We start from the raw sequence: 13,891 nt of genomic DNA on the forward strand, positions 1-13,891 counted from the left end.
GGGCAGGGCACCATGGCCATACACACCTCCATATGGGACAGGGCATCCATGGCCATATGCATCTCTGTATGGGGCAGGGCATCCATGGCCATACACACCTCTATATGGGACAGGGCACCCATGGCCATACACACCTTTATATGGGGCAGGGCATCCATGGCCATACACACCCCTATATGTGTTAGGTAGAACACCCAATGCCATAAACCCCCCCCTATGGGAAGGCCCCCCAACATCAATACCCCCCCCCATACAGCACAGGGCGCCCAGAGCCACAAACCCCCATAGGACACATGACCCCCATAGGACCCCCCCCCCAAACACACACACAGGACAGCCAGCTTCCCAGGACCTTTATCCACCTCCGCACACAGCGAGGACCCCTCAGTACAGCAATGCTCCACAACCCCCCCCCTCCCCACCCCCAGGCTGCGGCCGGCGCGAGGCCCCCGGGGATGGGTGGGTGGGTGCAGGTGGGTGCAGGTGGGTGCAGGTGGGTGCCCCCCCCCGAGGGCTACTGCTTGTCGATGGCGCCCTGCTCAGCCGCGCTGTCCCCGCGGGGCTCAGCCTGCGTGTGCCACGTCGTCTCCTTGAACACAAACCAGCAGTTCCCAGCCCACAGCAGGAAATTGATGAAGCCGAAGAGCTGTGGGGGGAGAAAGGAGCTGTGGCACCACGCAGCCCCCCCCCCACTTCCATACAGCCCCTCCCCACGGTGCTGTGCCACGTGCAGCGTGGTGCCAGCCTTGCGTGTGCGTGGCGCAGCAGTGGGTGCTCAGCTCTGCACCCTCGTGCGTGTTGGCACCCACGTGTGTGTGTGCATCCCTAAGTGTGTGCACACCCCGCGTGTCTACGTGTGCACGCGTGGCCAACCCAGGCGTGCACACATGTGTGCATGCATGTACATGTGTGTGTGTAATGCCCCGTGTGCGTGCAGTGCAACCCATACGTGCAAACAGACACAAGCAGCCTGTGCACACACACGTCCACGTGTGCACACGTGGACACCCGCGTGCATGCAGGTACTTGTGAGCACGGGCGTGTGCACATAGCCACGTGTACACACACACACACACCCCCATGTGCACACATGCCTAACCCACATGTGCGTGCACTTACCCACGTGTGCACGGACATATCTGTGCATGCATGGCCACACAGTGCAATATGGGGCAGGGCACCCATGGCCATAAGTACATCTAAATGGGGCAGGACACCCATGGCCATATTCAACTCTATATGGGGCAGGAAACCTGTGGCCATACACACCTCTATATGGGGCAGAACACCCATGGCCATATTCACCTCTATATGGGGCAGGACACCCATGGCCATATTCACCTCTATATGGGGCAGGACACCCATGGCCATATTCACCTCTATATGGGGCAAGACACCCATGGCCATACATACCTCTATATAGGGCAGGACACCTGTGGCCATACATACCTCTATATAGGGCAAGACACCCATGGCCATATTCACCTCCATATGGGGCAGGGCACCCATGGCCATACACACCTCTACATGGGGCAGGACACCCATGGCCATACACACCTCTATATGGGGCAGGACACCCATGGCCATAAGTACATCTAAATGGGGCAGGACACCCATGGCCATAAGTACATCTAAATGGGGCAGGACACCCATGGCCATACACACCTCTATATGGGGCAGGACACCCATATCCATACACATCACTATATGGGGCACGTACCCCACGTGCACGCAGATACTCACATGTGCACACGCACATGCATGCAGCCACGTATGCATGCACACACCGAACCCACGCACAGCCCCCCCACGTGCTGCCCACCCCCCCGTGCTCACCACGGAGATGTTGGCCAGCCCCATGGCCGGCGTGGCGCCGGCGTTGCACACCGCTTCGTTGTTCTGGCACACACTTATGGCTGCGATGAGGCTGGATGGCCTCGTGGCCGCCTTGACGTCGCTCAGCCCTTTGCCCCACGCCGCCGCCGCCACCAGCCAGAAGAAGGCGAAGCAGACGGTGACGCAGAAGTCCTGTGGGTGTTGTGGGGCCGGGCTCAGTGCCGCCGTTGTGGGGTGGGAGTGGTGCCCGCCGCCCGGCCCTTACCGTGAACGGGAGCTTCTTGTTGTCGGCGTAAAGGGAATGAAAGCGCAGGTAGAGCACCAGAGCCGCCATGGCGTAGAGGAAGGAGAAGACCCCCAGGGTCACAAAGAACTCGGCGGGGGCGGAGAAGTCGCCCACCAGGTGCAGCATGCGCGCCTCCGACTCGCTGTCGCACTTGGGCATCTCGAAGAGGACCTGGTGCAACCTGGGGGGAACGGGGCCGGGGGGGGGACTGTGGCACCAGGAGGGCGGAGGGGATGGGAGGGGATGGGGCAGGGAATGCCCAGGGGGGCCACAGGACTGGGGGACGGCCCCATGGCTGTGCCCAAATCCCCCGTGTGATGCAGCAGGTGCTACAAACCATCACCGACAGAATGGAGGAAGCCCCACATCCACCCCCCATACACCAAACCCACGGTTTCCCCATCCCATCCTCACACCTCATTTGGGATGCCGGCACCGAGCACCGGCTTTAACCTCACATCCCACCCAGCCCCATCCAGGTCCCGATGTGGCCACGCCGGGATCACAGTGCGGGCAGGGGATCCCATTTCGGCCACCCCTCACCTGAACGGGTACCCGAACTGCACAGAAATGGCAGTCATCCCTTGGCTTTCATCGTTGCACTTCACCGTGGCCCCGCTCTCACCGCTGAAAGATCCGCACGCCCCGAAAGCAAAGATGGCAAAGAGCTGCAGGATGGGAGTGCAGAGGTCGGGCTCAGAGACCCCGCAGCCCCACATCCCTCCTCCCAACCCCCCGGCGCTGAGTCACAGCCATGCAGGGCGCAATGCCACCCTGCAGCTGTCAGCCGTGTGCGCCAGCTCTGTGCACCGGCAGTGAAACGGGGCCGTGGGGCACCGGGGGGGGGCCCTGCTCATCCCCTCTAATTTTAGGCACAGTCCCAAGTGCTGGAGTATCTGCACTGAGGGACACCGCGGTTTGTCCCCGTGCCCCAATAGGGGAGGTGGTGGCACTGTCCCGAGTGCTGCTGGGCTGTGGGGAATCCGCCCAGCCAGGCTCAGTGCCACGGGGATGGGTTCCTGTGGGTGTTCCCTCGTGGAACCAGGAGTGTTGACAGCTGTCCCTGTCCCCGGTGTGGGACGTCCCCACGTGTCACACTGCAGCGTGGCTCCCGTTCGCTCCCCGTGGGTTCTCCTCTCGCTTCCCATTTCGGGCTGCGCTCAGGGCCTGATCCCACACAGCCAGCGCTGCCCGGTGCTGGGGGTCACAGTGGGGGGCTGAGCCTCCTTGGCCCCACTCCTGCAGGCAGGAGATCCCCAATGCCACCGGCCTCCCCCCCGCACTCTGATCCCCACTCGTGCCTCAGTTTCCCTGTGCCAGACCTGTGCCGCTGAAATGCCGCCCTCGCCTCAGCCCTGAAACCCAATCCTGGCGCCATTCATAGCACGGGGCACAGGGAGGGGGCCGTGCATTGCCCCCCCATGCCCCATATGTTCCCTCCTGAGTTTGCTGCCCTCCATCGCCCCCCACTCACCGATGTGCCACCCCTCCCTAACCTCCCCCCCCCCACACACACCCCACAGGTCCCACTGTCACCGTCCCCCTGCGCACAGCCGGCCGCTGCCACCTGCTCAAGGTCACTGGGGAGGCCAACATGAATTGCCCAAGCGGCCCCCACACCTGGAGCCCCTCGGGAGACCTCTGTGGGATCCCCCCACCCACAGCTGGAAGGGGTGCGTTTGGCAGGGGGGCTCCGAGGTCCCTCCGTGGGCTTTGGGACAACGACGGGGCACCCTAAAAATGAAGGGGAAGGGAAGCGAAGAGCTGAGGGTGCTGGGGGGGCTGCGGGGAGCACTCACCCATTCCAGCACCTTAACGAAGCCCAGCGGCTCCTGGAGGCGGCCCCAGCGCATCCCAGCCAGGACCCGGTCCTGCGGAACGGAGAGAGCGGCGTGAACGGGGGCACCGCGGGAGCACCGGGAGGAAGGAGGGCACCGGGGAGCAGCGCCGGGCACGGGTGGCAGCGGGGCCCTACCTGGAGCCGGGGCGCTTTGTCGCCGCCCGAGGGGGCTCCGGACTCTGCCATGGCCGCGGCCGTCGGGGCCGTCGGGGGCTGCCGCCTCCTCCTCCTCCTCCTCCTCCTCCTCCTCCTCCTCCTCCTCCGCCCGCCGCCGCCGCACCGCTCTCAGAGCCGCCCCCGCGCCGCCACCCGCAGCCCCAGCGCCCCCGGGCGGGCACAGCCGCCCCGCCCCGGGCACAGCCCGGACCGCCCCCGCCCCCCCGCGACCACCGTGCACGGGGCGGCCCCGGACCGCCCCCACCGCACCCCCCCGCTCCAGCAGTGGGGCGAACCCCGCCCCCGGCACCCACCGGTACCTCCGTCCGTCCCTCCATCCTCCCCGTCCCCCAAACCGGGACCCCCGGAGCAGCACCGACGCCGCCCGGGGCCGCTCTCGGACCCCCCACCCCGGGAACGCGGTGCATCCCCCGCACCCCGCCCCGCACGGTACCGGGGAAACCCCCACGACCGCGTGCAGCCGCGTACCGGGCAGGAAGCGCCGCGCGGGGGGGGAAGCGGAAGAACAGAGGGAGGGCGGCCACCCACACTGGGGGTCCCACGCCCATGCGGGGCTCAGTGGGCGCGGAGCGGAGCGGTACCCGCTGAGCGCTGGCACCCACCGGGGGTCCGCGCCCCCCACCCACCCCACGGCGCTGCCCGCTGCCCCGCGCCCGGCATCGAATGGCCACGCCCACTTTTGCCTGACCACGCCCACTTCTTAGATAACCACGCCCACTCACCGATTGACCACGCCCCCATCCACGTGTGCCCGCCCCCTCCCGCTCTGCTGCCGCTCAGCCTTCGCCCCGCCCTCCTGCTTTGGCTCCTCCCCGCTCTCTCCCCGCCGAGCCCGCCCTCCTCGCCTTCCCATTGGCCGCGCTCCTCTCTCCTCCCGCCAATGGGTTCGCGGCGCGGGGGGAAGTGACGTAAGGAGGCGGGGAGGCGCGTGCGCGTTGCGGGCCGTCGGCAGGAAGTGGATGCGAACCCGGCGAGGGCAGAGCGGCTCCGGTTCCGCTGCCGCCGCCGCGCCTCCCCCGCACCGCCCCCGCGCCCCCCGACGCCGCCATGTTCCTCACGCGCTCCGAGTACGACCGGTGAGTGCCGTTTCTCCCCCGGTCGGCCCTTCCCGCTCTCCCCCCGCCGCTCGCGGCCTGCGGCTGAGTCACGGCCCTGCTCTCACAGCCCCGCGGGGCGCAGTGCGGGCAGCGGCCCGGTCCCGGTGCCGCCCGTCACCCCGCAGAGCTGCGCACGACGTGTGCGGGGCTGCCTCGGCCTCGTTCCTGGATTTGCTCCGTTCTGTGCGCGCCGCTTACGAAGCGCTTTCGGTTCCGCGCCGCCGCTTTAAGGCCTGGAAGCGCCCCGAGGCCGTAAGGAGGGCGCTGCTCAGCCTCAATGCGGTGCTGCGCTGCCCGGAGCTGTGGGTGCCCTATCGCTGGAGGTGACCGAGGACGTGAATGGAGCCCCGGGTGGCCTGAGCTAGTGGTGTGCACCCAGCCCGCAGCAGCAAACAGGGAACAATTGTTTCCAACCCAACCATTCTGTAACCCTACGTGAGCCTTCCCAGCTGTGGGGGCAGCAGGCTACGTAAAACCCGCTGGGAGTTTCCATGTGGGGATGGAGCCCTCGGTCTCAGCGATGTTTTTGGACGTTGGGAAGAGGCCTGGTGACTTGGGGGGGGCGGGGCTGTGGAACATCTGCCAGTGAGGGCTTTGCCGTGTGGTGCCTGAGGGCTCGCTGCCTGGGCTCTGTTTCCAGTGCCCTCAGTGCAAAGTGGGATGAGAACAACCTTCCCTCCGGCTCACTGGTATCTGCTGTTCTGCTTCATGAGCATCCCCAGTCCAGCACTGCTGGGGGGAGGAGTGCAAAGCCCTCCCGTGTCACCTGTCCTTTGTCAGCAGGACTTCAGTTTTCTGCCTTTCACACCATGTCTGATGTTGTTCTTGCAGGGGTGTGAACACTTTCTCTCCGGAGGGGAGGCTGTTCCAAGTGGAATATGCAATCGAGGCCATTAAGGTATTGTCAACGCAATCTGGCTGTCATGCTGTGATGTTGAATGATCTTTCAAAGTGAGTTTGGTCAGAGAAAAGCCAGGCAGGTTCTTTTCTCTCATGCTCTGCTCTTGCTCTGCAGTGAAGCAGGCTTTGGCTGCCTTCCCAGAGCAATGCAATGCTGAGCAGGAGTGGGAAGCACTGCTTTCCCAATAGGTGCTGCTCCTGCCAGCAGCTCTTTGCCAGCCTTTTATGTTCAGTTTGCAGTGCAGGAGATCTGTGTCCCAGCACTCGATTCCTTCCACCCAGCGGCGCCTCCTGCAGCTCCACTCATCTGCTTTGTGTGACTGGAAGCATCGGTGGCTGCTGCAGCTTGCAGCATTTACCCACAAAGCAAACCCAACCCAAAAGAGCTGCTCCCAAAATCAGGCTCATTTTGAAGCCAAGGGTCCTGAGTGCTTATACAGCCTGACTTACTGCAGAATCTGGCACCAAGGGCATTGTGTGCTTAATGTCCACAAATGCTCCCCTAACAGCAAAGGAATGCTGTGCTTTCTCTTTGCTGCCCTGAGCTGAGGGAGCGTTATTTCACAGTCTGTGATGTGGTGCCCCTTAAAAAAAAAAAAAAAAGTCACAACTCTTCTCCCTCTGGTTTGATTTTCATCCTCTTAGCTCGCTGCTGTGCAGCTCAGAGTGAGTCACAGTCAGTTTGCTCAGGTGAATTTTATACCCTGACAAGGAAGGTGGGAGGCAGCGTGTTTGTGAGCAAGCTGACCTGTGGCTGCGGAGCTGTACGGCCTCTCTGAGCCTGTAAGTGTTCTCAGCTGATGAATGTTCCTTTGTTCCTGAGAACTGGAGCTGCTGGATTCTGATCTGTGGGGAAATATCATGGTGTTCACCTTCACGCCTGCCACAAGTGCTGCTTGTAATGCTTTCAGTTTGGCATGCCAGGCTGGGCTGCTTTCTGTCCTGAAGCGTCTTTCTCCAAAACAACGTGCCTACAAATAGCATGGGTTGGCATGAGCATTGTACAGCTATGCTCAGTGTCACAGCTGGGCCCCGTTTGGAATGGAGGTGGTGACTGTGGTTGTTTGCAGCTCGGCTCTACGGCCATCGGCATCCAGACCTCGGAGGGCGTCTGCCTGGCTGTGGAGAAGAGGATCACCTCCCCACTCATGGAGCCCAGCAGCATTGAGAAGATTGTAGAAATAGATTCCCATATAGGTAAGGTGAAAAACAAAAAAGAAATGTACTTCTGCTTGCCCCCAGGACATCCATCCAATCGTTGTTGTGTGTAAATACATACAATAAAGCTCTGTGAGTTTCAGAACAAGCCTTTCCTGCAGGCAGCTCTGGCAATCCAAGTGGGAACGCTCAGCTCTCCCCCAGTGAGCACCAGGTCCCGCTCGCTGGTTTTCCAGGCTGCAGGCCAGCAGGACATAGTTACAGGAGTAGGAAGAGGCAGCTGAAGCACCCCCACCTTCAGTGACCTCCCTGATGAAAGCTCATCCCAAAATTAGATCTGGGAGGGCAGGGAATTACTGCAATGTAAAGGCTTGACTCGAGGCCAGGTTCTCCCAGAGCACTGGTGCCTGTACCCCTGCTCCTGCACCGAGGGGGCCCACAAAGTTCTCATTACCAAATATGTCAGTGTGAAGAGCAGGAGGCCTCCAAAATACCCACATTGCCAAGGAGATGGATCATGGTGCTTAGGAGCAGGGTCTGCTTTCCCTTTGTGTGCTTGTGGTGCAGCCCTTAGAACAGGGAGCAGCTCTGTGCTGCAGGCTCCTGCAGGGGCAGCTCCTGAACCCCACAGCAGGAGGGATGCATTCCCCTTCCCGTGGCTTCTCTTGGAAAAAGCCTCAGTTGTGTCAACCCTGAACATCAGGGTGGGTGGGAAGTGTCACTGGCAGATCCTGGTGGTGCATCTGCCCTCTGGCTGTGCATCCAGCCTGGTGTGAGCATCCATAGGAAGCACTGCCTTGCTCTGTGCCCACAGCCATCCCACCCCGTGCTCTGCAGCACGCTGCTGGCTGCTCCCACGCAGGGCCCTGCTGTGTGCACCGTGGGTGGTGGGAAATCTGGGGGAGAGCAGGTTGCAAATCGCTGATGAAATGACTCGTGGTTTCCCTCTCTGATTCCAGGGTGTGCCATGAGTGGCTTAATAGCTGATGCCAAGACTTTGATTGATAAAGCAAGAGTGGAGACTCAGGTAAGACTTGACATTTCTCAAAACAGCAGTGTTAGTGCTGGGGGGCGTCTCTGGTGTGGGATGATGGTTACAGCAGAGGAGCTGGTGGGAGGGGGAGGCTTGTGTGCGGTGTGGCTTCCTGCACAGAGCTCCTGCAGAACAGATAGCTGCAGCCTCCTGTGCGTTTTTCCTTTTCTACGTGGAACACTTGGTGGGAATCTTATGCCACATCTCACCCCAGCCCTTCAGCGGGTACCACGAGTGTGAGGACAGAGTGCTCTGCCTTTGTCTTCCTCTTTGGTACCCCAAGGCCCAGCTGTTCTGGGGGACCCTTCCTGTACTTCTCAGCACACTCTGCACTGGGGGCTGTCTGTAGTGCTTCCATCCCGTGGCTGAGCCCCTCACTCCCTGTATGCATTGCCTGTCAGGAGGGGCTGGGGCAAAGCTCTCAGTGGGATGTCGCTGCAGAGCAGCCTGTGAACGATCCAGGACTGTCATCTTTGGGGAGCAGAGCAATAATCTGAAGCCTTGTTTTCCTGCAGAATCACTGGTTCACTTACAATGAAACCATGACCGTGGAGAGTGTGACACAGGCTGTGTCCAACCTGGCGCTGCAGTTTGGGGAGGAGGACGCAGACCCTGGTGCAATGGTGTGTAACGATGGGCTGGGCTGCTCCAAGACCCCCCCATGTCCCCCTGACTCTGTCCTCAGCCCTGCCTGACCTGCTGGCTGCTTTCTGTTGCAGTCTCGTCCGTTTGGTGTCGCACTGCTTTTTGGAGGAGTTGATGAGAAGGGACCTCAGCTGTAAGTTGTGTTCTGTAATCCTGGGAAGAGACAAAACCTCAAAGTGAAACAGCCAAGGGCTTTTTAATGACTTGATCCTGTGGTTTTCCATAAGCCAAACCCTCGGGGTTTATCCCATTATGTACCTGACATATTTGGTAATGCATTTAAACCTTCCCTGCAAAACAAGGGCCACGGCAGCATGATTGCAGGCTGCTTGTTCAGGATTGAAGAGAATGCTGTGTCTTTAGTGAACCCTTTGCTTTTCTTCACGTGGTTTCCTGGACGGCAGGGGGGTGTTAAAGCTCTCCTCGTCCTGAGTTTATTCCTACCTTTCCCTAAAGGAGTAGCAAAGCCACAGTAACATAATATCTGCAGCCGTCTGTGACATTCCTCGGGGAGGCGGAGTGCTTGAAACCTGAACTGGTGCTTCAAACACAGCCTCTGCTGGAGGTGGGAACGGCTCAGCACAGCCAGCCCAAAAAAGTCTCCCCTTGGTCTCCTCTCCCAGGAGCAGTGGTGAAAACCTGCTGATTTTCTTAAAAAAAAAAAACAGGGAGGGGGAGAAACGTTCTGCTGTGAGCATGGGGGGCGGTGTTGGGGTGCACTGCTTTCCTCCTGGCTTATCAGCCCAGCGTGGGGCTGCAGGCAAGTTGCTGAGTGCTTCTCAGCCCCTGGTCCTGCTGTGAGCTCAGTGCTGTGCTCTTGCGGCCCTGGGTGTGCAGCCTGGCCGTGGGTCTGTGTGGGGTTTTCCCTGGTGCTGTGGTGCAGGATGTGGTGTGTCCCTGCTCACTGATGCTTGTGCTCCCTGCAGGTTTCACATGGACCCCTCGGGGACCTTCGTGCAATGCGATGCCAGAGCCATCGGTTCTGCCTCAGAGGGAGCACAGAGCTCACTGCAGGAGGTGTACCATAAGGTAAAGGCAGTGCTGGGTTGACATCTGACTTAGGGGCAGTGTGCTGGGGGAGCTGTGCCAGGCTGCCAGGCTGGGCTCAGGCCTTGGCAGCTGCTCCAGTGATGAGATACGGCGCGGAGCTGTTGGTGGAGGAGCTCTGTGTGAGGAGTGCTGCAGCCAGCAGTGTCTCTGTGAGCTGTGGCTGCTCAGGCTGCCTCGTGGAACAGGAGCCCGGTGTGCAGCGTGCCAGGCTGCGCCTCCAGCAGGTGATAATTGAGTCCATGTCAGGAAGTACTCTATAAATAAATGCTGCTGCATGAGCACGGCCACTCAGCATCAGGGCTCGGTGTGGCTGCAGCCCGAAGGGTGAGGAACCAAAGCAAGTGGCATTGTTCCTCCGGGTGTGCAGCTCTGAGCAGTGAAGCTAACAGCTTTTGTTCTGCGAGTCCTCATCCTATCTGATATTCAATAACAACTTTCTTCTCTCTGTGGGAGGGGAGCTGCCTGCTTTGTGTCAAAGGAAATCAAACACTGTAATGAAAAGCATAATTGATGCTGTTGATTGCCTTGAAGACTTCCAGCCTAAGCCTCCATAATCTAATTAAGCAGCAGAATTGCCAGAGTTCTGTGTTTCGTGGCTCATTCACCATCTTCCCAGTGCAGTTGCTGCACACACAGCTATCATCCATCTGAATGCTGTGCAGCCTTCTGGCTCTAGCTCCCCTCATGCAGGGATTTGTGTCATTAAAGCACAAAGGCTTCTGCCAGGAGCCCAGCTCGTGGGGGGAGCTGCTTGATAGGCAGTAACTGGTGAAGGGAAGCAGACCCTCGTGCCCTGCTCCTGACAGGAAGGTTTGTGTGCCCAGCTTAACAGCTCTTAAGCTTTAGAAGAAGCGAATACAGAAGCAGAAAGTCGCCATCCTTGAAATTGTCACTGTCCTTCCCAAACAGTCTGCTTTGATCTCTTGTTGATACACTAGATAACTTGATAAGCTTTTAAATTTACTGCCAGTGGCAGCTTAAGGGATTAGAGAGAAGAAGCAGGGAGAGCAGCACGCTGTTGGAGTTAAAGGGGTAACACAGAACAAATGCTTGCTTGAGCATCAGCAGTGCAGTGAGGGAGTGGTTTGTTTTACAGTCCATGACGCTGAAAGAAGCCATCAAATCTTCCCTCGTCATCCTGAAGCAAGTTATGGAGGAGAAACTGAATGCAACCAACATTGAGGTAACTGGGGCTCTGTGAGCAGTGTGCCTGGGGCCGGTCTTGCAATTTGAATGGCCTGCTCATAGCATGCTGCGTGGACTGGGAAGTGTTGGGAGCTTGATTTTGGTTTCTGGATGTGTGCAGCCAGGTCCACGTGCCAGGCTGGTCCAGGAGTGCTGGTGCAAGCAGTTCTCCTGGGCTGCAGGGCCTTGGGCTGCATGTGGGGGGGTGAGCACAGCCCCTCCTGCCCTTACACAGAGCCAGCTGCCGTGCCAGCAGGATCACTTTTTCTTCCCCTGTGTTCAGCCATTCTTTTTTCCCCTGCTACTCGTAATATTAGAAGGAATGAAAATTATACAGCTCCTGGACTTGCTATATTCAGGCTGGGATGGTGGCCAAAAATCCCTTGGGCAGAAGGGCTGGAGAGGTGAAGCCTCCAGGAATGAATGCTTCGCCAAGCTGCAGCTCTCACGGTGCAGCTCTCAGTGTGAGCCAGGTGTGTGCTGTCCCTGCAGCCTCCTTGGGCCGTAGTGCTGCTGCTCAGGTACTAATGGTTAACATAAAAACCAACAGAACCTTTCCAGCTCGTTAGTGATAACGGATAGATGATGAGCAAGGCTGGTGGATAGAGTTTGCTTCTATTTCTGGCAGGCTATGAGATGCCAGACCTTTGAGAATCACGTCGTTCTGACTCTGCTCCTGCTGTTCTCCCATTCCTGTCCTCTGAGCGCTGGGAGTCCGCTTCCCAAACAGCCTTCAAGTAGTGCAGCCCGTTGTTTTTATTAACTGCTGCTGCTGGAGGCTCTCCTGACGTGCTTAACTGCCTTCATCAGAACGGGAAGGAGCCCCACACTCCCTCCAAATGATGCCAGGCTGCATTCTGCCTCCCAGCTGCACCCCATCACACGCAGAGCAGCTCGTTCCTGAGCAGCTTCAGGGCTCCTCTGCTGTACAGTGAGGGAGAACTGAGGCAGTGCTGCATGTACAGTATCCTTATGGCACGTCCCCGTTTGACAGGGCTTAACTGTGCTTGGCAGGGCTGTGAACCTATGGAGGAATCACATTGGGGTTAAGCACGAGAGGAATGTGCTGAGGATTAAAAGGTCACCATTGACTCAAGTCACCCTTCTGGTTGAAAATCTTTCACTGACGGAACTGCTTTGCTTTCCAGCTTTACACAACTGTGCGTTGCTCCACTTTTTATTCCCTCTTTCCTGCGTGGGGATTTTCCACGTTGCAGCAAGGGGAAGGACAGGGAATGTGGTGATGGGAGAGCTGAATCCACGGGCAGCAATGGAGCCTGAAACGGTTTTATGCTTTTACATGAATTATTCCCCGCAAAGGCTGTAAGGGAATGGTTTGGTGGAGTTTTGGTGCCAGGTCAGCACGTGTGCCTGATTTGGGCTACCTGGAGTGGCATCTGGAAGTCCCTGACTCAGCCCAGTGTGCCCCATAGAAGCTGGGCAGTCACAGCATGCTGGCTGAGGGCACTTCATCCCTGCAGCCATGCACACAGGGCACTCCAGATGCCATCTGTGAGCATCCCCGAGAGCTCCAGCAGTGCTTGGTGCCTGCAGCAGCTGCCGGGGTGTTGGGCTCCCATGCTGGGTACAAACAGGAGTCCCACGTGCGTTCCTTTGGCAGCGCTGCTGTTGTGCAGTCCCTCATGTCCTGGTGATGCATCCCAGCTGCCTGGGCAGGGCGCTGTGCCCAGCTCTGGTCACACAGCAGGCAGTTACAAAGCACTGGAACCAGAATGCACTTTGGCAGAGCAAATCTGCAATCCTCCTTTGAGGATTTTGCTGTCCCGTCCTCTTGCTGAGCACTGCCCAGTTTCTGGAGGTGGGGCTGCAGGGCTGAGCTGCAGCCTGAGGAGCTCCCTTAGCAGAGCATCCTTCCCCAGCAAGCAGCAGCAGGGCCTGAGTGCTCCCCATAAATGTTCCCTTCCACTGCTACTATGAGGAGACTGAGTCAATTAAAAGCTATTTCTGTGGCAGGCTGCTATTTTAGGGAATCAAAGAGCGTGTTACGGGGTGGAATGATCTTGCTGGGCTGGCAGATCAGGCAGCAGGGAAGGAACAGCTGCTCTGTCTGCTGCGGCTGCTCTCTGTTCCCTGCCCCATGCTGTCACTTCACATATGTGGGCACACTTAACCCCTTGCTCCTTCTCTTTCAGCTTGCCACCGTGGAGCCGGGCATGAAGTTCCACATGTACACGAAAGAGGAGCTGGAAGAGGTCATCAAAGATATCTGAAAGGGACAGAGACTCCCTCAAAGGCTCATTCCCCCGATCAAAGCGAACTGACTCTCAGTTCCTTCCAGTACCTGTGATTTTATTTCCAGCAGCATCTGTAATTGCTCTTCTCAGAAGGCTCTTATGGTTTTTTTACGGTCTCTGTACATAATGGATCTCTACAATAAGAGGAAATGACAATAAATCATTTTGTTACTCTATCCTGGGTTCCATGCAAGGAGGGGGGGTGGGGGATTCTTGAGGGCTGAGCACAGAGCAGGTGAGGACAGCATCAGCACAGCAGTCCCTGCCTGGGTCAGGCACGAGTCTCCCTCTCGTGGAGGACACAGCACTCCTGTTTGCTGCAGCACTGACCTGTGAGTGCAGAGTGGTGAACCTCTGCTCACCTGCTGAGCAGAACACGTTGCTTTTGCTCCTGCTTACCACCTCCTGCTGCCATCCGTGTCCTCCGCA

The 13,891-nt window shown here is 58.8% G+C and overlaps 2 protein-coding genes across 3 annotated transcripts; one reads left to right on the top strand and one right to left on the bottom strand.

Annotated features, from left to right (window-relative positions):
• Positions 1-338: 338 nt before the first annotated feature.
• Positions 339-4,781, bottom strand: SYPL2 (synaptophysin like 2). 2 transcript variants are annotated; one of them, XM_090124530.1, is made up of 6 exons: positions 4,608-4,781; positions 3,922-3,993; positions 2,666-2,790; positions 2,102-2,303; positions 1,837-2,028; positions 339-646 (listed from the first exon to the last, which is right to left on the bottom strand). In XM_090124530.1, exons 2-6 carry the CDS (start codon positions 3,973-3,975, stop codon positions 515-517), a joined length of 705 nt encoding a protein of 234 aa, XP_089980656.1. In that variant the 5' UTR covers positions 3,976-3,993; positions 4,608-4,781; the 3' UTR covers positions 339-514. The 2 variants fall into 2 exon arrangements, with proteins under 2 accessions (XP_089980656.1, XP_089980655.1); XM_090124529.1 differs by lacking the exon at positions 4,608-4,781 and adding an exon at positions 4,098-4,224.
• Positions 4,782-5,070: 289 nt separating this feature from the next.
• Positions 5,071-13,638, top strand: PSMA5 (proteasome 20S subunit alpha 5). Its single transcript, XM_031608600.2, has 9 exons — positions 5,071-5,215; positions 6,068-6,134; positions 7,207-7,333; positions 8,254-8,321; positions 8,843-8,950; positions 9,047-9,105; positions 9,899-10,001; positions 11,119-11,205; positions 13,361-13,638. Exons 1-9 carry the CDS (start codon positions 5,187-5,189, stop codon positions 13,436-13,438), a joined length of 726 nt encoding a protein of 241 aa, XP_031464460.1. The 5' UTR covers positions 5,071-5,186; the 3' UTR covers positions 13,439-13,638.
• Positions 13,639-13,891: the final 253 nt, after the last annotated feature.

The sequence above is a fragment of the Phasianus colchicus genome, chromosome 25, assembly GCF_987193195.1.
Source record: "Phasianus colchicus chromosome 25, bPhaCol1.hap1.1, whole genome shotgun sequence".
In the NCBI taxonomy this organism is placed as follows: domain Eukaryota; kingdom Metazoa; phylum Chordata; class Aves; order Galliformes; family Phasianidae; genus Phasianus; species Phasianus colchicus.

Coding starts and splice junctions, on each gene's coding strand:
- SYPL2 (XM_090124529.1), bottom strand. CDS start 4,148: ATGGCAGAGTCCGGAGCCCCCTCGGGCGGCGACAAAGCGCCCCGGCTC. Junction 3,994..4,097: donor ACAAAGCGCCCCGGCTCCAG/GTAGGGCCCCGC, acceptor TCCGTTCCGCAG/GACCGGGTCCTGGCTGGGAT. Junction 2,029..2,101: donor ACAAGAAGCTCCCGTTCACG/GTAAGGGCCGGG, acceptor CAACACCCACAG/GACTTCTGCGTCACCGTCTG.
- PSMA5 (XM_031608600.2), top strand. CDS start 5,187: ATGTTCCTCACGCGCTCCGAGTACGACCG. Junction 5,216..6,067: donor ACGCGCTCCGAGTACGACCG/GTGAGTGCCGTT, acceptor TTGTTCTTGCAG/GGGTGTGAACACTTTCTCTC. Junction 6,135..7,206: donor ATGCAATCGAGGCCATTAAG/GTATTGTCAACG, acceptor GGTTGTTTGCAG/CTCGGCTCTACGGCCATCGG.